Genomic DNA, 24,775 nt, shown 5'->3' with positions numbered 1-24,775 from the left:
GGAAGTTACTTACCAGCTACATGTTTTAAAACAAAGCAAAGATCTGGAATTATACAGTATAGTAACACAATGATTTTAGAATGATAATATAATAAGCCTAATTAAATGGGGAAGATTATCAGTATTTAATAATCACAGTAATACAGAGGATGTAAGAGTCATATGTGCATTTGTCACCTATGTACTGTGATGCAGTCATTTTTTGGGCTGAATTAGTATTCATTGATTTACCAACTGGCTGGTATTTTACTGACCTGGCTAGTAAAAATCACACTAAGGGACACCTGGCCCTCTCTATATCTGCCCCCTTGTATCCCCCTTCTCTCTCCTTTTTTTCAGGTCCTTTATCTATTCTTTCATCCTTTAAATGCAACAAGGCAGGTTTTTCAATATTATTGTAAACCTTTTAACAAGAAAGAACGAAAAAAAACCAAGTTTATGTTATACTGTTTTACTCATTGATCAAGTTCTACATGGTGTCTTTTGAACAGTGTGAAAATAAAGATTTAAAAAAAAATAAAAAATCAGACTAAGAGGTAAGTGTATCAATCGGAGATTATCAAAAACTGCTGATTTCCAGGAGTTTTGCTGGTATTATTTAAAACTGCAATTATATTAAAAGGCAAAGCCCAGTTAGTTCAGCCTTTATTTAAACTGCCGTTTTAAATATTAATGACAAGTGACTGAAAATCAGTTTGTTTTTTTAGATAACCACTGATTGATACGTTTACCCCTAAGTGCCTATAATATAAATAGGAAGGTCAACATTTTACTCCCCGGAAAGGGTGACAACCTGTCACCCTACAACAAGGTGCAACAGGTGATCTTAATATCTGTGGATTACAAATCCAGATGAAAATAAAGAAGATTTTTTTTATATTGGTAAAGTGGTGAATTAGGATATTTAAAACAAACTGCCCAGGTTGCCTAGCCTTGGGCTGGTTTCCACTTTTGCTAGGGAATCACATGATCATTATCCCTGTTTTATGGGAAACAGACCAAGCTCTCTTGCCCAGTGCTGGTTTTCACTACAGTGTTACCCTTTTTAGTGGGAACAGCTGGGGCTGTTTGAGGAACCGTGGGGGAGGAGGGGGTGCATTCCCATTCACTTCAATTTCCCATTTATTTTCCATTTTTCATGGGATTTCTGCATGTAACCCACACATTGGAAACGTCAGATGAATGGTAAACACTCCTTACCACTTGCATTTTTGACACGTTTGCAAACACGTGCCAACGAGTCAATCACAGTCTGATCACATACGTAGCACTCACTGGGTACCTTTATATGCTTTTTCACATGTGGTTTGCACTTGCATTTTTGGTGCTAACACAAACGCCAGAGGCTAAGCTACCGAAGAGTCAACTAGAAAGCTTACGGACATCGCTAGTAGTTAACGGGTAAAAATAGTTTTTAACCTTACTTTTTGCTGGCCTCGCACACATCTGTAATATTGGAAAAGAGATGGTGGTTTTCTGTCTTGGTCATGGTGGAACTGAGCTGCTTGGAATTTTTGAACATCCGAATTAAAATTTCTAAACTGAGTAGATAGGAATGTTCTGAAGAAATCACTTCAAACATGGCCTGTAGGAGAGAGTACACAAGGCTGAAATGTAGCAAAACCTTGAATGCAAAAATAATGTAAAATGCTACAGTATTCATAAATTAAATATATATTGTTCTAACTAGTGTCTTCAGATTCAAAAGGATTTAGGAAGAGCCAACATACTACAAGTGCACAAGAAAAAGTTGGTAGAAATATACCTCTTGTCTTTTCCTTTCTTCCTGGCTAACAGTCAGTGACAGCCCATTCTTTCTCACCTAGAAAAAGATAGGTAGATGTTAAACGTGTATGTTCCATGTTAGACATTACCTCACTTACTTTAATATTATATGTTACATTTTATGTACAGCCTCAAACAATGCTAAATGCTGGAGGGTTGATATGTATCAGGGAGACTGATTACCTTCCTGTACATCTTCTCTGTAAATAGTGAAGAAAAACAGATCAAATTATCTCTTACTAAAAAAAAAACCCCACACAGTGTAATTAGATATTAACACAGGGGCGCTGTCATTTATTGTGTATCAATTTGCTTTGTCTCTATTGTCACTGCGCCAGTTATATAAGCTACGTTATCTGTAATCCAATCTAATATATATAAGCCTAGCGGTGTGTGTGTGTGCGTGTGTGTGTGTGTGTGGAAAAAACTATTTTCTCAGAAAGGGCTCATCCAATTGACCTGAAATTTGGTATACTGACATTATTTGACAAAAAAAATTATAATAGTGAAGTCAGTTAACTTCCATCATCCCCCCCTTCCCCCCATGGGAGGTGTAGTAAAGGCTAAATTTACCAGTTGAGGGCTCAAACTCTTGACCGTGTGGGTATTTATTTACCAGAGCCTGTGTTTGGTCATGGACAATTGTATGTCACATTTTCACAAGTACGGAGAAGCAGTGATGTGAAAGTGCAGGTTATGAATACTGCCCTTCCAGGAAGACTGATTGAGCACAGCGAAAAGGTGTTTAGCAGAAACGATGTGTATCGAGAGGTTTTAGAATAGTAAGACGATGGAGATTAAGGATGTGGCGATGAAGATGAAGGATGAGGTGATGGAGAAGAATGATGAGGTGGCGACACGTGGACAAAACCACGTTAAAAAAGGGCGCTTACGTCGGGAAGTAATGCTCTTCCCCTGGGCTAGCCCCAAATGCATGACAAGAACCTTTTTAACACCTTAAGTAGCTTGACTAGAATGCATGAGATGAGTATCATGCACGGGTTAACTTGTATTCCATATGTTACACCAACTTGCAGTACACTAGGTGGGAATGCGAAGGTCAAAAATGCCTTGTGAAGGAACAAGCTTTATAGAGATCATAGACAAAAACCACATAACCAGGATATAGGGGAGTGCTGGCAAATTCTAGCCCGGGGGGCGGGGGGTGGGGGAAGGGGCACAAGACTCAACTCAGCAGATTATTAGGAACATTTTAAAGGGAAAAAAATGCAGGTGGCCCAATGACCCAGCCCAAGGAAGCTCAATATGGGACAGGCCCAGGGGACAAAAGTCCCCGTCCCCCAGCCCAGCCTGCCCCTGCCAGGATGAAAGAGTCAAGTCCAAAAATAGTATAATAAATAGATAAATCATTGTTGTCAGTAGGTTACCCATGTTGTACAGGTAGCTTTATTTGTGGAATAAGATATTATTTATCAGAAATATCAGATAAAGTTCTGAAACTTTTACAAATATATTTATGAATGTTATCAGAAGATATTTTATACAAGGCAATCTGCATTTTAGTTTGTGACCATTTAAACCTTGTATATTACAGGGCTAATGTGAAATGTGAAAATGTCAAATACATTACATATTTGAATATGTAACGATGCAAGTATATAAATGCATCAAATCTGGCAAAAACAAAACAAAACATTTTTTCCCAAAATAATATAATCAATATAACTGCTAAGTATCAAAACATTACAGTGTACTGTTATGGTGACAAATGAACACAGTATATACCCTCCTTACAATAAATTAAATGAATATCAAAAGCCACAGATGAGTTTTGTGAGCATATAAAGAGTGATGGCCAACCTGGCATACTAAAAAGTAAAAAAAGAAAAAAAAAAAAAAAAAAGGCAGGAGCATCCGTGGCACGCCCACGTCAATACCAAATCAGATAGCACATGTACTCCAAAACTCCCTGACAAGCCCCCAAACATGCCCTCAGATGCCCCCACATGCCCCCAAACCTCTCTACATGCCGCTCAGGCCCCCATGCAAATTAGACCTTGCCCACATGGCCATTAGACCTCCCCCATTTATAGCAGGAGATTGCAGATGAGGGAGGAAAAGCACGCTACACTCCTTCCTCTTCTGGTATATTACTTGATCTCCATGCATTGTACATAGGAGGCAGGGGCGCATGGAGGATTTTTAAGGGGGGGTTTCCCCTCCACCGAAAAAAATAAATAAATAAAAAAGTGAGAGAGCTGCAGCGCATGCGCAGCAGCTCCGTTTAGGCAGCACTGTAGTATACAGCAGCCGCGGCGCTGTCAAAGAAGCGTCCGCGGCGGTGCTGTATACAATACAGCACCACTGTGGACGCTTCTTTGACAGCGCCGCAGCTGCTGCATAGTACAGTGCCGCTAACGAGGGCACTTCTTTAACGGAGGGGAGGGGTTTCTGGAGACCCAGAAACCCCCCCTGCGTATGCCCCTGGGAGGTGGAAGTTTTCTGCTTATAACACAGAGAATCAGTCCAATCAGGAGCAACCGGATCAGGGCCCCTTGGATAGGCTTGCTGGGCTGACTGCTTCTTATTAATCTTTATAATACACAAGTTTGCCTGATGAACACCAAAATGTAGACATCCAAACTCACTCTTATACAGATATTATTTACAAGTGATTATACATATTAACAACACTTGCATAAAAGATTTGTATTAACATTGTGCATTATACTTATATTTTTTAAATTATTTTTGGCATCACTACATTTTTTTTTATCCTAGCGAAAACGATTCTTATAACAAAAGAAAACATGTTTTTATTGTGTATATGCAGAATACCCCCATCCCATCACATTTTAATCTCTTCACACCAAAAACATATTACTAGAGTCACGTTTCATCTATGTATATGTTGCTTTATCAACATTAGTTGGATATGTTAATCATTATGTAAGGTCAACTTGATGACCTTATAGGTTGCACTTTGATAAACTGAATGCTAAACTTCTATAAAAATATAAAAAGCAATGGTTAGTTTAATCAACACATCCTTGTACAATGCACCTCAAATGTTGTATAATGCAGTTTTGTGTTTAGTAAAAGTTGCACATTCATTACATTTTATATTTTTATTGCTTTAGATATAAATGTTTCCTTTTAGAGCAGATCTGAAGCTCTGCCCTCTCCAGTTCTCTTTATAGAGATATATCTTCACTGAAGTGTCTTGACATAAACTTAACAAATATATCACATAAAACAAAAGAAAGATCATTTAAAAATGATAAAGGTCAACTGGTGACATTTCATTGTGTATCCCTTGTATAATGTCACACATTATGAATAACCGATTGAGCAAAAAGTTCTCAGCACCTGCCTGTTGTAATTCTATGGACAAATAAGCAGGAACAAGGTATTTGTAGAATAGTTAAACTTGACATTTATTTATGAAATTGTACATTGACAAAATTCACTATTAAAGTTTAATTTGCCATTTAAAAGTAGATCATAGACATTAGCAACTTTATTCAATAAAATGTCTGATGCTAATCTGAAATAGTATTACCACAACTAGATATATATTATTGCTGCAGGGATAAAAGAGAATTTTTTGTCCATTAGCACTATATTTATACATACCTACCAAAACACGGCCCCACCAACACTGCAAAATAGCAGCCGATATTGGGCAATTAATCTGACATTGCAGTGTTAATAGCTCAAAAACTACCGCTATGCTCGATAAAAATCAATTGAAATCAGATTGTTATGGGGTATGTTCAGGGCCGCCGAGAGGGGGGGAGCGGGTACTAATTACGGCATGTCAGGGGGCACGGCCCTCGCTTGTTTGTTTTTTTGCGGCAGGGGGGGGGGGGGGTCGTTGGTGGGGGGAGCAGGGTAGTTAAAAAAACCCAAAACCATACTCATGTGATTGCGGCGCCAGCGTCCCTCCTCTATGCTGCTCTGTGCTCCATTGCTCCAGACTGACTGAATGCCGGGTGTGACATCATCATGTCACGCCCAGCATTCAGTCAGTCTGAAGCAATGGAGCACAGAGCAGCAGAGAAGACAAGAAAGAAAAGAGAGGTAAAGGTAAGTGAAGGGAGGAAAACAGGGGGCGGGGGTTAAAAAACGGGGGTGGGGGCAGCATGACACAGAGGGGTTAAAAAAAAGAGGGACAATAGCAGCATGACACAGAGGGGTTAAAAAAAGAGGGACAATAGCAGCATGACACAGAGGGGTTAAAGAAAGGAGGGACAATAGCAGCATGACACAGAGGGGTTAAAGAAAGGAGGGACAATAGCAGCATGACACAGAGGGGTTAAGAAAGGAGGGACAATAGCAGCATGACACAGAGGGGTTAAGAAAGGAGGGACAATAGCAGCATGACACAGAGGGGTTAAAGAAAGGAGGGACAATAGCAGCATGACACAGAGGGGTTAAAGAAAGGAGGGACAATAGCAGCATGACACAGAGGGGTTAAAGAAAGGAGGGACAATAGCAGCATGACACAGAGGGGTTAAAGAAAGGAGGGACAATAGCAGCATGACACAGAGGGGTTAAAGAAAGGAGGGACAATAGCAGCATGACACAGAGGGGTTAAAGAAAGCAGGGACAATAGCAGCATGACACAGAGGGGTTAAAAAAAGAGGGACAAGCAGCATGACACAGAGGGGTTAAAAAAAGAGGGACAAGCAGCATGACACAGAGGGGTTAAAAAAAGAGGGACAATAGCAGCATGACAGAGGGGTTAAAGAAAAGAGGGACAAGCAGCATGACACAGAGGGGTTAAAAAAAGAGGGATAAGCAGCATGGCATAGGGGGTTAAAGAAAGGGGCAAAGGCAGCATGGAGGGCGCAGTGTGATCATAAGGGGGCATAGCGTGGCGATGATAACGGGGCACAGTAATGTGTGTGTGATGGCACGGAGCTTTTGGCAATGTAGTGTGTGTGAGGTAGATGGTGGCTAATTAATGGCTGCTATTTTGTTTGCGGGGTAATGGGAATACTATTTTAATGTTGGGGCTGGAGGAAGGCCTAATTATTAATAATGGATGTTATTGATTTAACGGTGGGGCTGGCTGTAATTTTCTAAATGTAGCAATTTTTTTTCCCCAAATAGGTTCTCCAACAGTCCATGATCCAGACAAGCCGCAACTAAAGAAACCAGCAGCCACATGTGGTAAAAGTGAGAAGAACAGGTAGGACAGAGCAGCATAGTGTGTGAAATGTTGTGATTCAAGTAGGGACAATGTCAATGTTTGGTGAGCCCAGTGGGCGCAGGCCAAGACTGAACTCTTTCTGTACACACTGCATTCATCCTATACTACACAAGGGTGCTAGATGTCCTGAAAGTCAGGAGTGCTTGGACAAATGTCATGCTCCACGGAATTCAGGACCTAGTGATTTTATTGTGCTAGCCACGCCCCAACGGCACATTGCCACGCCCCCAATTTTGTGACCATACCCATGAAAAATTAGGGGGGGGGCGCAAAATTTTTTTGCTTACTCAACTATAAGGGGGGGCCCCATGAATTTGTTGTACCAGGGCCCTGAATTCCTCTTGGCAGCCCTGGGTATGTTGCCAAATGTGGTCAAACGGTAATGGCAGATGCCAAATTTTGACTGCGCTAACAGGCCCAGTTATGTTGGAAGTGATCAAGTCACTCTGAGCGAAATACCAATCCGTCAAACTAATTATACTCATGTCAAGCGGAAAGATCAGCAAATGTGTGAGTAGCTTAAGTCTAATGTACATATCTATATACAAAACCAAAAGTGTTTGTTTAGCACAAAAATTAAAACAGTATCCACATTTATAATATTAATTGATGAATACTTGTTGGTGTTTGCAGACTGCATTATTTTTCCTGTACATTAAAATTCAATATGGCTTCATGGGGCTTACACAGTAATGTAAAAAATATTTCCAACAACATAAGTAGAATCTGTTTCACCAGATATTCTAATGTACTACATATTTATATTAACATTTTGCCTTTGCTAAAAAAAAAAAAAAAAAAAACCCAGAAACAAAGATATACAACGCTATGAAGATGGCAGTAGAAGTATGAACAAATGTACTATGATTGATTTGTAAATAATATATTTGTCTGCTGTACACTTTGGATCCTAAATACATTACTTATACCCTAAAACCAATTGCTTTTTTTTGTCTAGTTTGCAATAGACAGAATTGCTGATTAGTTGCTATGGCTTTCTGCAACAGATTGTGTACTATAGTAGTAGTATTGCGGGTGTGTTCTTCATTATGGTTGAGGATGGCGATAAGCCGCTTTTGAGCACACAGAAATGTACTGCACACTACCATATCTTACAAGAGTTCTATTATCCCAGCCTTCCTTGGGAACACGGGGGGGGGGGGGGCCCTCATGGGGGAATGGAGGCCCCCTTAGCCCAGGGGCCTCCATTCCCTTAATCCGGCCCTGAGTATATGTACTACCTGACTAAAACAAATCTAAATGTGTATAGTGCAACTTTATTTAGACCATTAGGATGTTAACAGCTCACAGTAGTAATAGCAGCCTATAGCAAACTGGTGCAATGATACTGTAGGGTCAGAGGCAGCTCAGTACGATACATACATCTATCCAACTTTTTGTTCAGTCCCTATGCAAAAAAACTTGTGGAATGAAGTGAAATGTGCCAAGTTTGACAAATAAGCACGTCTGGGAAGCCAGCGATGGCTAATTACTACTGCTGATCAGAGAAGTCCTTTGGCCCAGCTGGTATATCAAATTAGGAAACACAAGATAAACAAACTTGAGTTGTTTACAGATTCTTTTCATAAGTGTGGAACATTATGTCAATGAGGGTTTCTGAGGGTTTTTTTTCCAGTAAATATCCTTCTGGACATGAGAAACTTTACTTTATCCAAGCGTAATATTAAATTGATGTGTGTATATACATGTTTTCATGCAATGCATGCTGTCCTACCAGAACATTAATCTGTTTATTAAATATGAGCCTTCAACAACGGTTTTTAGCTAAGTCTGGAAACAGGGAACCAAGGGAATGTTGTTTTCGACCACATTATATTAACCAACAAGCACTTATTCCTAAATAACCCAAATCATTTTGGTTTACCCTATGTTATCGTAATCTAATTTTCACTTGATAAGTATTCCCGGTGGTAACTTATCCTACATAGCCTAAGCAAACAGTTCCATAAATTGTGTTCCATTTGACATGCAACTGGGTCTGCATATCGTGTACTGCTGCCAAGTAATAAGAAAGATATATTTTGGATACTCAACTGCAGCTCGACCACCAAGTGTTCCATCCAATCTAAAACTTGCATATTTGAGGGGACCAGCTGATGATCTACAAGAACCTGTGTGGGGTTGAGCACTACTTTCACCTAGGTTGACCACAAATGCTGTAATACAGCCAATAATACCAGAAAGTTAGCCTGATATCACATAGTGCGTGCTGCCATAACAGGCACAATTGCAAATAATAATCCAGTTTACATCTTTCCGGTCATTATCAATCATGTTCATAAATATGATGATGTTCATAAGTACAAGAAGAAAACTGCCCATAGACTGACAACAGTTATCATTGTATCTCACTAATAGACCCCCAAATGTTACCCCAAACCACTACAATAGGTACTGCTTGTATTTGAATCTCTGTTGACTTATGGTGCTGGAATTAAGAGCTCTGAATTAAAATGTATTAAACAAATCTGCAAATTCTGCAAAATATGCGTCGTTAAATATAACATCAGTGTACTTCATTGAGCCAGCATTGTTGCGTTTATACATGAATTTATGTATAAAGACACCAAGATCTCTGTTTACTTAACTTGGGGTCTTCCTGGGCCAGCTCACAACTTTCTCACAGACAGATACAATGAAAGCAACACATGTAATTTGATTTTCCAGGGTCTGATCTATCAGTTGGAGATAGAGATTTTGGTTTCCTGGACCTCCAAGTATGATTTAATTCCCAATGTAAAAATCAAAAGCATATTTCACCAGTAACATCAGAATAACAGTCTACAAATTGTTCATTGTTTAAAAGACACAGCATCACATTCAGCATCAGTAGCCATAGCGTTTGTTCAGTTTATTAGAAACTATATATCTTCTTTCAGTTTCAGACAGTCTGCCTCCAAGAACAGGGGCATTTAACAAAGCTAAAACACTATATAGGTTCTCCTATCCTGCTGAACAACCAAAACACGTTTCGTCATTGGCATCTCATTTCTAGGCTAGGGAAACATTTCCTTTTTTTTTAACGAATAGGATAATACTTTAACCAGTTGCTCTGGATTCTACATGTGCAATATAACAAATGCTATGTTACAAATGATTATATGAAAATTCACAGTAGCATATTTTAGAAATGAAAGGTAGGGGTACATTACATCAAACCTGTTCAGCTTGTTTACCTAAATTCCTTTCACTAAAATGTTACCTTAGCCTGCTATGTTCAGAGACTGATTTAAAAGTATCAGTTTGTGAGAAACTGCACCATTTTTCCAAAACGTATTTGTAAATAATATCACTTTAAAGAAAAGGTGTGTAGTAAAATAAGCTCTCTCAGCATGCAAAGGACTGTAACTTTAACCAGCTCAGATACTACTAAAGAGCCCTTTTCCTTGTGGACAGTGCAAACATGTTAGAAATACAAGACAATGCTGACAAGCGAAAGAGATAGATGCAGCAAGCACGCTAGTAGTTTAAAAACGGAAGGTAATTAGAAAACAATACAGTTAAATTCTGTGTTAACACACGGTCAAGGTTTAAAAATTGAGTTATTAATATGTTAATTTAATACTAAAACAACTATTAAAAGTTCAGATTAAAGCAAACCTACTGTCCACAATGATTTTTGCTATGCAGCTTTAAATCATGGTTTAAAGGGCACTCAAGCCTCAACCTTTTTTTTGTAAAAAGGTCTCTTTCTTTTAGTAAAAAGACTGTTTTTCAAAATTTACCAATACATAAAACATACAAGTAAAAAGGGAATTAAATTAAGGTTATAGTGCCTTTAAAAACATTCAACCACAGCACACAAAATGAAAGTGCAAACAAGATAGAAATCCATTTAAACAGAAGAAGTGACAGTCTCATCTTGTGTCCAACACAACAACATATTTATACTTTGTTAATTGCTCTGTCTCTCCTGGAAATATTCCAACATGCTCTTATCTGTTTCAGCTGGTACCAGGGACCAAAATGTCTATGAGAAACTCACAATACACAAAAAGCAGACACTTGGAATGAGAATTTACAATGAAACATCTGTTGTGTATATACTGTCCCAGAATCCTCTACTCTTAATGTGTTTTTTGGCTACATCCACATGAATTGCAAGTTGTTATAAAGAATAATGAATAACCAGCCACAACATTAAAACCAGTAACAAGTGAAGTGAATAACATTGATTATCTCGATACAATGGCACCTATCAGGGGTTTGGATATATTAGGCAACAAGTGAACATTCAGTTCTTGAAGTTGATGTGTTGGAAGCAGGAAAAATGGGCAAGATTAAAGATCTGGGCGACTTTGACAAGTGATAGCTAGATGACTGGGTCAGGGTATCTCCAAAACAGCAGGTCTTTTGGCAGTGGGATTCCCAGAATGCAGTGGTTAGTACCTACCAAAAGTGGTCCAAGGAAGAACAACAGGCGACAGAGTCATGGACGCCTAAGGCTCACTGATGCACATGAGGAGCAAAGGCTAGCTTGTCTGGTCCAAACCCACAGAAGAGCTACAGTAGCACAAACTGCTGAAACAGTTAAGGCTGGCTATGACTGTGAGCAGCACAGTGGCCTAGTGGTTAGCACTTCTGCCTCACAGCACTGGATTCATGAGTTTGATTCCCGACCATGTGTGGAGTATGTATGTTCTCCCTGTCTTTGCGTGGGTTTTCTCCGGGTCCCACACTCCAAAAACATACTGGTAGGTAATTGGCTGCTATCTAAATTGACCCTAGTCTCTCTCTCTCTGTCTGTGTGTGAGTGTGTGTATATGTTAAGGAATTTAAACTCTAAGCTCCAATGGGGCAGAGATTAGTGGCGCTATATAAATAACGGATGATGATGATGATGATAATACAAAGGTATCTTAATTCAGACCTGGTTAAAAATCATATGTTTTAATAGATCATATAATAAATTAGTTTTTATATAAAAAAAAAAAAAAGAGTCATTAGTGATTCAAGAACCAAGGGGTATATTAATAAACTGTGGGTTTGAAGTGGAGATGTTGCCTATAGCAACCAATCAGATTCTAGTTATTTACTTAGTACATTCTACAAAATGACAGCTAGAATCTGATTCGTTGCTATAGGCAACATCTCCACTTTTTCAAACCCGCAGTTTAGTAAATAGACCCACAAATAATTTTTGGCGATTCATTTCACAAGATGATACTTAATCTATGATACAATGGTGATAGAACACACAGTGCATTGCAGCTTGCTGCGTAGCCACAGATCAGTCAGATTACCCATGCTGACAATTGTCTACCACACGTGAGAGCCAAAGCCGGACTATGGAGCAATGGAAGGTGTCCTGGTCTGATGAATCACATTTTCTTTTACATCATGTGGATGGCTGGGTGCACATGTGTCATTTACCTGGGGAAGAGATGGCACCAGGATGCACTATGGGAATAACACAAGCAAGAGGCAGTGTGGTGTTCTGGGCAATGTTCTGCTGGGAAACCTTGGGTCCTGACGTTAATGTGGATGTTACTTTGACACATACCACCTACCTAAACATTGTTGCAGAAAAAGTACCCCCTTCATGGCAACGGTATTACCTGATGGTAGTGACGTCTTTTTATAGGAGAATACTGGCACCCTGCAAAAATGATTCAGGAATGGTTTGAGTAACACAAGAGTTCAGGGTGTTGACTTGGCCTCCAAATTCTCCAGATCACAATCCGATCAAGCATCTGTGAGATGTTCTGGAAAAACAAGCCAGAGCCATGGAGGAACCACCTTGCAACTTACAGGACTTAAAGGATCTGCTGCCAACGTCTTGGTGTCAGATACCGCAGAACAACTTCAGAAATTTCAAGAAATCCACCCCCTATCAATTTAGGACGATATTTACAACATTTGACAGGGACAGGGCCTAATGACCGATGCAATCCGTGTGGTCATGCCCCCATGATGGAGTCCCCTCCCGGACATCATGACCCCAAAGTTGGCAAATATGATGTATATGCTTTCTCCATAATTTTGGATAACTGTTGAGTAGACAGCATCTTACCTATTTGTTTTCTCCACTTTCTAATAAAGTTAGACTAGAGTGATTTGAAAGGGATTAGCATATTATACAGAAATGAGGTGATAGAGTATTTTGAGCAACCCATAATGACTAAGATCCTCAGAAAATGTCATAGTTATGTTCACAGAGTAAATGGGAGGGGAAAGAAGGAAGATCTATTTTCTCTGTGAAAGACTTAATCCCATTGTAAAGCAACGGGCATGGTGTATAGTGTTACAACCCCTTAATCTAATCCATACCTGAACTGCACTTTTTAGCTATGTTATCATCAGGAAGTATCAGTGATGGAACTATAACATCTCCTTGGAAAAGTACTTCAGGGGTTAAATTCTCCCTCCACAGGGAATACTCAGGAGTTGAGTGAATTAAGCTGCCATTGATATTTCTGTTTGCTCCCTATTGTCCACTAGTGAGCTCTACAGGCAGCCAGGAGCCAGACCCAGCAGGGGTCACCTGAAGGAAGACACCTGGGGAGGTAGGAGAGGGAGCTGGATAGTGTGAGAAGCCCACCAATCGAGACCTTTTGCAACTCCCCATGGCAGGCAGTTCCCAAGGTGGAATTATGAGGTTATAAAAGAGGCTACCCTGGGAGCTGGACACGTATGGAAGAAAATGTAAAATGGTCTTGTGTGAGAGTGACATATTAAACATCTGATTTAGTCCAGCTGACCTGTAAATTGGACAAGTGACTAAGACTCAAAAGCTGAGTGAGTATTCATGGATTATGGGTGTGTAATAAAAAAAAATGAGTCTGAATATATGGTCATTCCTCCATAAAGATAGATAACAATAATAGATGGATGGAACAAGAATCTTCTCAAAAGATCTTGATAAGTAGCAGCAGTAAGACTATCTGGATCTGGGATCATTCCAGCATGCATGGATTTGAGAGCCTCTAGTACATCTTCTATCATAAAGACCTTCAGAGTCTTTGGTAACTCCCGACTGTTTTGGGACAGTCACTGAATGCAACTAGTCAATGCTCATTGTCTCTCTAGTCCTATCAGAGTTACTTGTTTTTGTATTGTTTCAACAAATAAGTAGTATTTATTGCAGCATTGTAATTGCAGAGGAAAAATGTTATACTCTAACGTTATGGTCTTTCATAGACGATATAAATAAGACAAGTTCACTCTATATTGGAGAGCAATGACAAGTTCATGCTGATTGAACAAAAATAATAATAAAAAACAAAAAAAATCTCATGTCAATATATGCTTTAAGAATTGCGTATGATACTTATGACTGTTCGCTAATACTGGTGTTACCTAGAGCCGATTGAGCCATTAATCACAGGGCCCCATGTGGTAGCACCACCAAAAAGCGGTCCCCGAGACCAGTTTTTTAGGTTTAACAGTAAACTGACAAAAAAGTTAAGTATAGCTTCATGGTTTTTTATACTTCCTGCTTTTAACTTCATAAATTCTAACATGAAATGACAAGGATTGAAATTGTTGTGTCTAGACAGGAGATTGATTTTCTGTTAAAATTTCCACACGACACATAACCAGTCAGTGAGAACACCAATTTGTCATGACAAAATACCACATTGTAATATTTACTATACGCATGAGATCCATCTCTCCTAATTTAAAGGTAACGGATTGCAAGAAATTATTATTTCATACCTTTCGACTGTTCCAATTTAAATGGGACAGTACAGATTTGAGGGAACTGCCCTGAAAGTAGGTACATTTGTCCAAACTCACAGGAAGTTGGGAGCTATGCACCTATTTAACATGGTGACATCTTGGTTAGTGGCACACACACACACACATACACACAGGTTCCTATGGTGCCAATTGAAGGCTGTTTTTAGGGGAGAGGTATTGGCATGACCACCAGCATCGCTTGCCTCAACGAAATGTTGAGAGATATGTTTTTATAACCTCAATTATACATGAATGGATTACACATTTTTGAATACAGTTTGGATATATCCACTCTAAACTGTGCAATCTGGAAATGCCAGTGTTAAAACTGAACGAGATAGGGAAAGTTATTTGCACATAGTTAACACTGAACATCAGTGTGAATTTCCTCAATGAAGTTCATAACCCTCCCTTTTCTCTGGGTGCTCTGGTTTCCTACCAAGGTCCAAACCTATGGTAGTTTAATTCAACTTTAATTCATCTGCTCACTAAATTGACCACAGATCATTTGTGTACGTGTGTCTGCCTGTCTTAGGGAATTAGATTATAAGCTCCAATGCCATAACCACGGATATAAACGAACAAATATTTCTTACTGTACAACACTGTTACAATGTAAAAAATAAAACAACAACAATAATAACTCCAATGTCCCCAACCTAATATAAAATATTACATGTTTGAAAATAGTTTAAACCTAAGAAAAATGCTACTGTGTGTAATATTTAGATTGTTACATTATAAGGTGTACATTAACCAGTATCAATATTAAAACGCAGAATATGCAGTCAAGCACTGTTTCCACAAACTACAAATGCTCAATGCCCTGTAGATAATGGGTTGGAAAAAAAACACCTTTTTTCTCAAAACCATTTTCAATTAACCCACTGGATGCCACACACAAGGTTACACCTGGAAAGTACTGTACTGGAATTTTTACAAACTGACAATTATAAAAACTTTATGAGACATTTAAATCCATGTAAAACTTACAACCCACAAGTTTATGGATGCTGAATTTATAACCATATATACAATTTTCCATGCTTTCCTATTCTACTGACTGAGCCCGTGTCCCCCTCTGCCAGAGATGGCAATAAACGCTAGGAGAGCTTCGATTTGTGAACGGAATTCTGAAATCTGGGTTCTGGCTTACAGACATATTGCCCTCCCCAGAGCTGGATAGACAATCTCTATTCATTCAGTGTGTTATTAATGTTTCAAATGAATGTTATTACTGAATATAAAACAAGCAAACTTCAAATGTGCCTAAAATACTTTAATGTAGGTTTTACATTTCGCTTCTGAGACCCACAGGTGGCCTCGCACTTCTAAATATGAAAGCAATTTACAGTTAAATATATACACCATTCATACTGGTTTTACAGTTTATTTTCCCCTATCTAACCAGTGAAACATATGGCCATGTGTTTATTGCGGTGAAAGTACAAATGTATATACCAAAATATTTTAGGTTGCACCTGTCGCCTTAGCACAGGTGAAGTAGCTATTTTATAGGCTGAATGTTTCATGAAAATTCATGCCGATAACATCATTAGGAAAAGTATTGTCACCTGATCCTAGTAAGGTAAGACATAGGCTAAAATAATCTCTCCACTTTTATTAATTTGTACTTATCTGACGGAGTTTAAATGTAAGTTTCCAGTCAGAAACTTACCTCTCGTGTGTGAGAGCGCAAGAGAGTCGAATACAGCAATCAAAAGGAGTGTGTACCTGCGAGAGGTGATCACGGTTAGCACATGTTTGCTAAGTAGCAATCAGGGCAGAGTCAGCCAGGAGGAAGTTGCAAGTAATTATATATTATAAAGAATTGTTGTGATGTTGTGTGTGGTATGATTGACCTTGGACAAGCTGGCCAACGTATAGAGAGGGGTCGGGTGTGTAATTTGTGAGTAGGTATTGTCATCTGGTATTGTGCTCATCTCAGAGTGCGATTGTAGCTGCTGTGACTGGTGTTTTACTAAAAATAGAAAGGGTAAAAGCAGAGAGGTCACTGTAGGAGGTGTGTGTGTATATAAACATTTAAAGCCTCCATTTATTTATAGCAAATTTTTGAGTCATATCCTCTAAACACTCTTGGCAGAAAAAGTCTGCCTTATCTTACATATATATTTACTTTGGCAAAAACTTAAAATGAAAACCCCCTTAAGTAAGCAAAACGGATTCATTACTATACAGTGTGGTGACATAACAGAGGTCAAGACTAAGGACAGCAGCAGATGAATTATAGTGAACATACATAGTACATCTGTGCTAGGCAACTCCGCTAAGAGCTGCTGTTCTGCCTATTGCCTGCTGAGTCAAGCACACAATAATAAAGACTGGCTCCCGCTCAACTATAACACAAGACTCTTCTAATGGTTTCTACATTTCAATTACTGGTTAACCATTATACACATTAAACATAGTACAATAAAACTGTCTCTTACTACAGTAGTTCCCCGGGTCTCTTATGAGGCTGGGCTCTCCTCTCTATCCACTCCTTATTCAATGCAGCTCTCCAAGGCAAACCTTTTCCAAACACCATGCTTGAAGTTTGTATAGTATTTATCAACAGGGAGGGAAATATATATTGTGGCAAGAGAGCGCTACTGCAGAAGCACACGTCAACAACTTCTTCCTTTTTATGTAAATTTTATTGTCAGGATGGTAAATGTTTTGACACTGTATACTTTCACAGCAATTATGGAGACCCTAAACGCTAGCTATACATAGACCAGCTCTCTCTCAGGACCAGCCAGCTTACCCAGCGTTGGTCTTCGTGAACAAATGACACAAACAAGCTTTTATACATGATACTCCTCCCCCAGCCTTAGCTTGACAGGTGACACACCCACCTTCTCTTTAAGAGAAAAGGCCCATCACTGGCTCTGTTTCAACCAACAGACACATCCTGTCTGTTTGCTGAGAGGAAGCAGCTTTTAAATAATGTAAGTTAACCAACTTTAAACTACACATAAGTCTTTACTTGGTTTAACCTGAATCTAGGTGCATAACTGAGCCAATGTCTTACTCTGCTTGTATGTTTTCTTTGCATATTGTCAGTTAAATGCCTCCCTTTGTTACAGTATATAAAAATTGTGCAAGTTATAGATTAATTTCCCTCCTGAATAATGATCTAAAAACTATATAAATTATAAAATGCAGTATCCCATATTAATACGCCATGACTAAAATGGGTTCATCTCTGGTGTCAGGCTCAGGGTAACACAAGAAACGAAATTTACTTGATCCAAATTATTATTAAACAAAACTAGTTCCCTAGCTGTCATTCTATCACTTGACAGCAAGAAGGGATTTGACAAAATCAATTAATATATGCACCAGGGCCTAAAAAAATGTGGCCTCTTTGGATATTTTCTAACTGGCAACACCAGCACGGCTAAGTGTTATGTCTCACAGCACTGGGGTCATGAGTTCAATTCCCGACCATGGCCTTATCTGTGAGGAGTTTGTAAGTTCTCCCTGTGTTTGAGTGGGTTTCCTCCGGGAGCGCCGTTTTCCTCCCACACTCCAAAAACATACTGGTAGGTTAATTGGCTGCTAACAAAATTTATCCTAGTCTGTCTATCTGTCTCTATGTGTGTTAGGGGATTTAGACTGTAAGCCCCAAGGGACTGATGTGAAGGAGTTCTCTGTACAGCGCTGCAGAATTAGTGGCGCTATATAAATAAATGGTAATAATGATAATAATAATAATAATAATAATAATAATAATAATAATAACTATAAAATCTCGCTATTTGCAGATGACATTCTCCTCATCCTCACAAAACCTCTAACAGTCCTTCCCAACCTTATAATCCTATTGCCTATTACGCCAAATATCGGGATAGAACATTAATTTCACAAATTTTTAAACCCTGATGCTCCAAATCCCTCCCTAGGACAGCGTGCCTTGAAAGAAAGAACTTCCCCTCCCTTTTATATAGAATCGCAAAGTCGATACCCTCCTGGGAACCGTTGGTAATATCCTCAAATTAACATACTCTCAAAACTATTATAGTATTTTCAGACTTTATTGGTAGCCGTCCCATATTCAGTGTTCATCGATATACAAAAAATATTTTCTAAATTTATGTGGAGATGGAGACCGAGTAGAAGACAAAATGATTCTCACAAAATCAACTATGGCGAACGGCCATTTTTTCCCTGATGTCAAACTATATTACTTGACTGCACACAATAACTAGACAAAAACTGGGCAGCACCTAATAAAATCGCAAGGGTTGACATAGAAACTAAATTCTTAAATCTCACTTCCCTCCAATCTATCTGGGGCCTTCTTAAACCACGTAAATGCCTCAATCTGATCTGGCTCCCAACTATTATAGTTAATCTATAGATGTGGGACTTTTGCATACTTAGGTGAAGTGGGTAATGAAAGGTTAAATCTATCACACCAACATGGCACAACCCAGGCTTTCTTCCCAGATGTGCTCACAGGAGTTCTAACTCTCGAATTTACTAGGCAATATCAAACCCTTTATTAAATACAAAAATGTATAAATTCCTGGAGATTAGGCACTTTGTCTCTTCACTCCCCTCTTAGGGAATCCTCTATACAACCTCTAACTTTGAAGCAATATGTTTACAAACCCCCTGGTGAGTTGCATGAACTCCTCAATATATATTATACTCCTGGATATATTAACAGAATTCTACAGAAGATATAAATAGGAATCAGATCTCGGCCCTTTCGCTGATGAAGACTACTGGGAGGAAATAAGAGATCAAAATGGATGTTCATACTATCCTAACACAATCAAGGAGACCGCATACAAAATATACTATCAATCGTACTTTACACCTGACAAAGTTCACAAGATGTATGATACATCCGATCCAGCTTGTTGGAGGAACTGTGGTCACAGGGGAACCTTTTATCATATATAGTGGACCAGCCCGAATATTGTTATCTTATGGGAAAAGGTGCACAGACTCCTTAACTCCTTGTTTGAAGCCCCAATACAAGAAGATCGCTGGATTTTGCTCCTCTCTTACTCTCCTCAAAAGCTAACTAAAGGTTCTATAAAGCTGGCCTCCCATACCTTGGCGGTGATGAAATTGATCATTACAGCTCACTTTAAATAAATAGAACCGATCACTCCTGTCACCATTAACACATTCTATCTGGCATGTTGCATTCATCATCACCATCTATTTATATAGCGCCACTGATTCCACAGCGCTGTACAGAGAACTCATTCACATCATGCCCTATTGGAGCTTACAGTCTAAATTCCCTAACATACACACACCGAGAGATAGAGACTACGGTCGATTTTAATAGCAGCCAATTAACCTACTAATATGTTTTTGGAGTGTAGGAGGAAACCGGAGCACCCGGAGGAAACCCACGCAAACACGGGGAGAACATACAAATTCCATACAGATAAGGCCATGGTCGGGAATTGAACTCATGACCCCCAGTGCTGTGAGGTCAGAACAGATCTTTTCACCCAGGTCTGGACCCCTTGGACCTTTAGAGAAGGACAGAGTCGGCATTTCTTCCCTTTATAAGGGCTACTCCTCAGCCTTTTAAGTTATAATTGCTGTAGAAATTTGTGTGGCTGCTCCTTACATAAAACATAATTTTTACAATGTATTACCATAACCATAACAGTGATAAAAATATGTTCATTTTCCTGTATATTCCAACCCCCCTTTCAATCTCCCCACACACACACATATGCAGATGCATGCACACATATACACACACACACACGCATGCACGTATATACACACACATGCACGCATATACACACACACACGCATATACACACGCATGCACGCATGCACACACATGCATGCATATATACACACACGCATATACACACACATGCATGCATACACACGCATGCATGCATATATACACACACACGTATGCACGCATACACACACGCATATATATATATATATATATATATATATATATACACACACACGCTCGCATACACACGCATGCATACACACACACACACACACGCATGCATGCATATATATATATATACACACACACGCATATACACACACATGCACGCCTATATACAAACACGCATGCACACACATAAATATACACACGCATACACACACATGCACATGTATATACACACACGCACATACACACACGCATAAACACACACTCATGCATGCACACACATGCACGCACACACGCATGCACGCATATACACACACACGCGCATGCACGCATATACACACACACACGATTCTAAAATAACCCCTTACATGAAATACCTACACAAAACTATATATACACATGAGTTTGTGATTTTCAGTTATATGGAATTAATGAATGAACAAAGCTGGCTACTGCCTCCTGTTTATTCAACACTTTCCAAATAGTAAATGATCTCTGATACTTATTTATTCATACAAAGATACAGCAAAATGTAGAATATTGCTTTGCTGCAGTCTTGCAATGAGTATTTCTTTATTCTAAGCAATGCTTTCAATGACTATGTCAACTGTCACTAGCTGAAATTGTCCTTTAGTGCTGCCCTATATTGGGACAGAAGATAAGAGACAATGATTAGACATACTAGTGAAATCTGTCCTCTCCATACATTCTCTATCACATGATAGATAAGACAAAAGAAAGGTTACAGAGCAAGGTATAATTGTCTCTATTATTCACAGACAGCATCACAGCAGCCGAGTGAAAATGCAGACTTGTCATCACCAGAAAAAGCACTAAGTATATTTATTCATAGAGGATATTATTTACCAACATTGATCATAGGAGAGACTATACATTTACTTTATTCTCCGACCTGCACTACACAGAAAAGGGCCAATGTCTGATTGGCTGTTAATTAAATGTAGATTTGCACTGTTCAGCAATGTTAAGGAATAACCCTTAGAGTATAATGTAGAATATCATTCCATAAATCTTTTAAATATCTTTATATGGAAACAGTAATTGTTATTTCTACAGCTATTTAAAAAGATTTTACGTTCTACCCTATACATTTTGCCTGTTTGTGTACTAAGTCCACCATGATCATAAATCCAAAATATCCAAAACATTGGAGAAATCATCATTTATTTATATAGCGCCACCAATTCCGAAGTGCTGTACAGAGAATATTTGTCATTCACATCAGTCCCTGCCCCATTGGAGCTTACAGTCTAAATTCCCTAAAACACACACAGGCTAGGGCCAGTTAACCTATTGGTATGTTTTTTTTTTGAAGCTTGGAAGGACACCGGAGCACCTGGAGGAAATCCACACAAACATGAGGAGAACATACAACCTCCACAAGGCCCTGTTCAGGATTTGAACTCATGACCCCAGCACTGTGAGGCAGAAGCGCTAACCACTGAGCCACCATGCTGCCCCCAGAACACCAGAGGCAAATATTCACAGCAACAGGGTCGATTACTGTAAAACGTTTTTGTCTCAATTACTATGAAATTAACTACATTTTTTCCTGATAGCAACTGTTGCCTTTATTAGTCAGACTCAGGTGGAGTAAAAACAAACAAACAAACAAGGGAGTGTTTTTTAAATGGCTGATGTCATGTAGTGTTATAGTAAGTCTTTAGAAAACATATACCCCTAAAATCCTTTTTTTACTTTAATATAATACACATCATCTAAAGCTAGATACACACTACAGGTTTTTCACCCCACTACCGTGTCAATAACACGATAAATGACAGTGAGGTCCTATATTGCATTAGTGTGAATGCTCCCATGATCATGTTTTATCGTACCAAAGCACATCCTATCGTTTCATAGGATATTATAACCGGACTAGAAATCTCTATAAACGTGGAACGATGCCGGGCAAACTCTGAACACGACCAGCAGTGTAGGCAGATCTTCATTGAGTCACTATCTTTTCAGCAGATGCTAAGATAGATGAAGATGATAGTTCTGAAGGTAAATCATGTAAGTGTGAACGCATGGATCAGCATACTAATTCATGGATACAATTGTTAAAGATAACGCATGGGGGAAATTTTCTGTAGTGTGTAACTAGCTTAAGACTACCATTATCACCCAAACATGACTTAAAAGCCTAATGGGTGGAAAATAAAGGGTACGTCATACCCTTCAAATCAGAGTCCATTTGGTGTGTATATGGCTTCCTACAGGTGCCTTCACTTGACCTCCTACAATTTCTTGCTGCCTTCAGACTGGAGCAGATGTTTGTGCACATTCCCTTAGCTTAACTGATGCTTGTATGACATCTCTGGCTGAGGAAAAACTCCAGGCACTGGAGCAAGGCATGATAGGACAGGCAGTCCACTGACTGAGAGCAGCATAGGAAAACAGGTTTAAATGCATACAGACCCCAGACTCAGATTCATTTTTGTTTAAAGTAGGAACAAATGACACCAGATGTGCAATGCATGAAATACAAAAGCATTAAAAGATATTTTTACAAGTGTGAAGGTAATAACGGAATATATTAGCATACAATTAGGTAGGTGGCAAACATCTTTAACGAAAAGGTTCATCTTCATTAAAGTTCTCAAAATCAACAAAACGTAAAAAAAAAAAAACCTATTTTTTTAATAATGGATCTCTTTTAGAACGAAGATCATTTCATACGTAACATAAAATAGCAAAGACCATTTAAATTGAATGCAGTATAATACTCGAGTGGCAATGGGTGAACATTTCAACTACACTTAATACTTTCGTGTTAAAAAAGACAAAAGTATTATAGGAGTGATACCTTTATTGGCTAACCAAAAGAAATCCTTATATTTGCTAGCTTTCAGAGCACAGAGGCCAGGATACAAATGAATGACTGAGAAAAGGGCACAACATTTAAGAGATGTTACATCAAGCAATTTGCACAGTGGGGCACTCCATAAAACACACCTTACATATAAGCAAAGAAAATGAAGTTCAGAAAATAATCAAGTTTATGGAAGAGGAACATCTGAAAGTTACTAACCACTGACAGCTGACTCCACGTCGACCTTAATGGCCTATATTCAACAATGATTCGATCTCCTTTCAGTTCTTTGGAATCAGCATCCTCATCTGAATCAATATCTAGAGCTTTCTCCTTGTAATTTTGGTACAGGACAGCATTCTCTGAAAGCAAAAGGGGAACACATTTATTAAAATGTGACGGACATTTACTAATCTCACAATGAAAACAATCAGTGTGACAGATGAAGACAGGAAAGCCAGGAAAATCTATTCCAATGTATGTTTTTTAAATATTCATCTGTAACACAATAGTAGTATTATGGAAACTGCTTTGCACTGACTATTTACAGTATGTTTTTTTCGCTGATTTTTCTCTTGATAAAAGAACTAGGATTGGAGGAAAGCAGGAAGGCACGTGTGGCAGTGTAACTTTTGCACCGTGCAAATTGTAGACCGCAGAGTGGTAGATGGGGAGGGTTCAGATGGGGGGGGGGGAGAATGTCCCACAGTTTGCCAACCGCTGGTATATATTAAACAACAAAAAACTACAAACACAGCACACAAATCTGACAGCAGACAGCATGTCCTCTCTTTGTTGCAGGTGCTGACAGGTATGCTATGAGCTGCCATTTTGAAAACATTGAAAATACTTTATAAACAAGAACAACTAAAGGGTTCAAAGGAACATAATTTTTTTTTTTAGGGTTTTCACTGCATATTGACATAATTTAAGATATAACTAGATGCAAACTGTGGAATCTTTTACAGAAATATTTATAAATATTTTGTTAAAAAACAATAAATTTGCAATGTGTATTTTATGTTTAACAACCTGGGGATAAATGTATCATACTCTGTTTTTTTCAAGTCGCCGGAAATCGGCGAGTTGACAGCTAAATTTTAAAGCGGCACTGCCTTGTAAAGGGAAACTTGCCTTTACAAGGCAGCGCCGCTTTAAATTTTAGCTGTCAAGTCACCGATTTCCGGTGACTTGAAAAAAACGCAGTATGATACATTTACCTCCTGTTGTCCACCTGTGGAATAAGCACTAGTAGGCAGAACTGGGTCTTATTATGCGGCTCTATATAAGCTTCAGCAAAAAAATGGGCTGCCCTGACTGACTTTTTCTGTTGTCAATGCCCAGTGCTTCAAATGATGGGGCCACAGAC

General features: G+C 38.9%; 1 protein-coding gene across 1 annotated transcript in view; it reads right to left on the bottom strand.

Moving 5' to 3' along the window:
* Window positions 1-24,775, bottom strand: part of ARHGEF26 (Rho guanine nucleotide exchange factor 26) — a 141,130-nt gene that overhangs the window by 105,581 nt on the left and 10,774 nt on the right. Inside the window, exons 4-6 of the mRNA XM_075202022.1 lie at window positions 23,626-23,768; window positions 1,766-1,822; window positions 1,425-1,585 (exon numbers count right to left, since the gene is read on the bottom strand). Of these exons, the coding sequence (XP_075058123.1) occupies window positions 1,425-1,585; window positions 1,766-1,822; window positions 23,626-23,768 (361 nt within the window). The remainder of the gene's footprint in view (window positions 1-1,424; window positions 1,586-1,765; window positions 1,823-23,625; window positions 23,769-24,775) is intronic.

This window comes from Mixophyes fleayi, chromosome 3 (genome assembly GCF_038048845.1).
Source record: "Mixophyes fleayi isolate aMixFle1 chromosome 3, aMixFle1.hap1, whole genome shotgun sequence".
NCBI classification, from domain to species: Eukaryota; Metazoa; Chordata; class Amphibia; order Anura; family Limnodynastidae; genus Mixophyes; species Mixophyes fleayi.
Note: the sequence above shows the minus strand (reverse complement) of the source record. Positions and strands in the feature narration are given on the sequence as shown.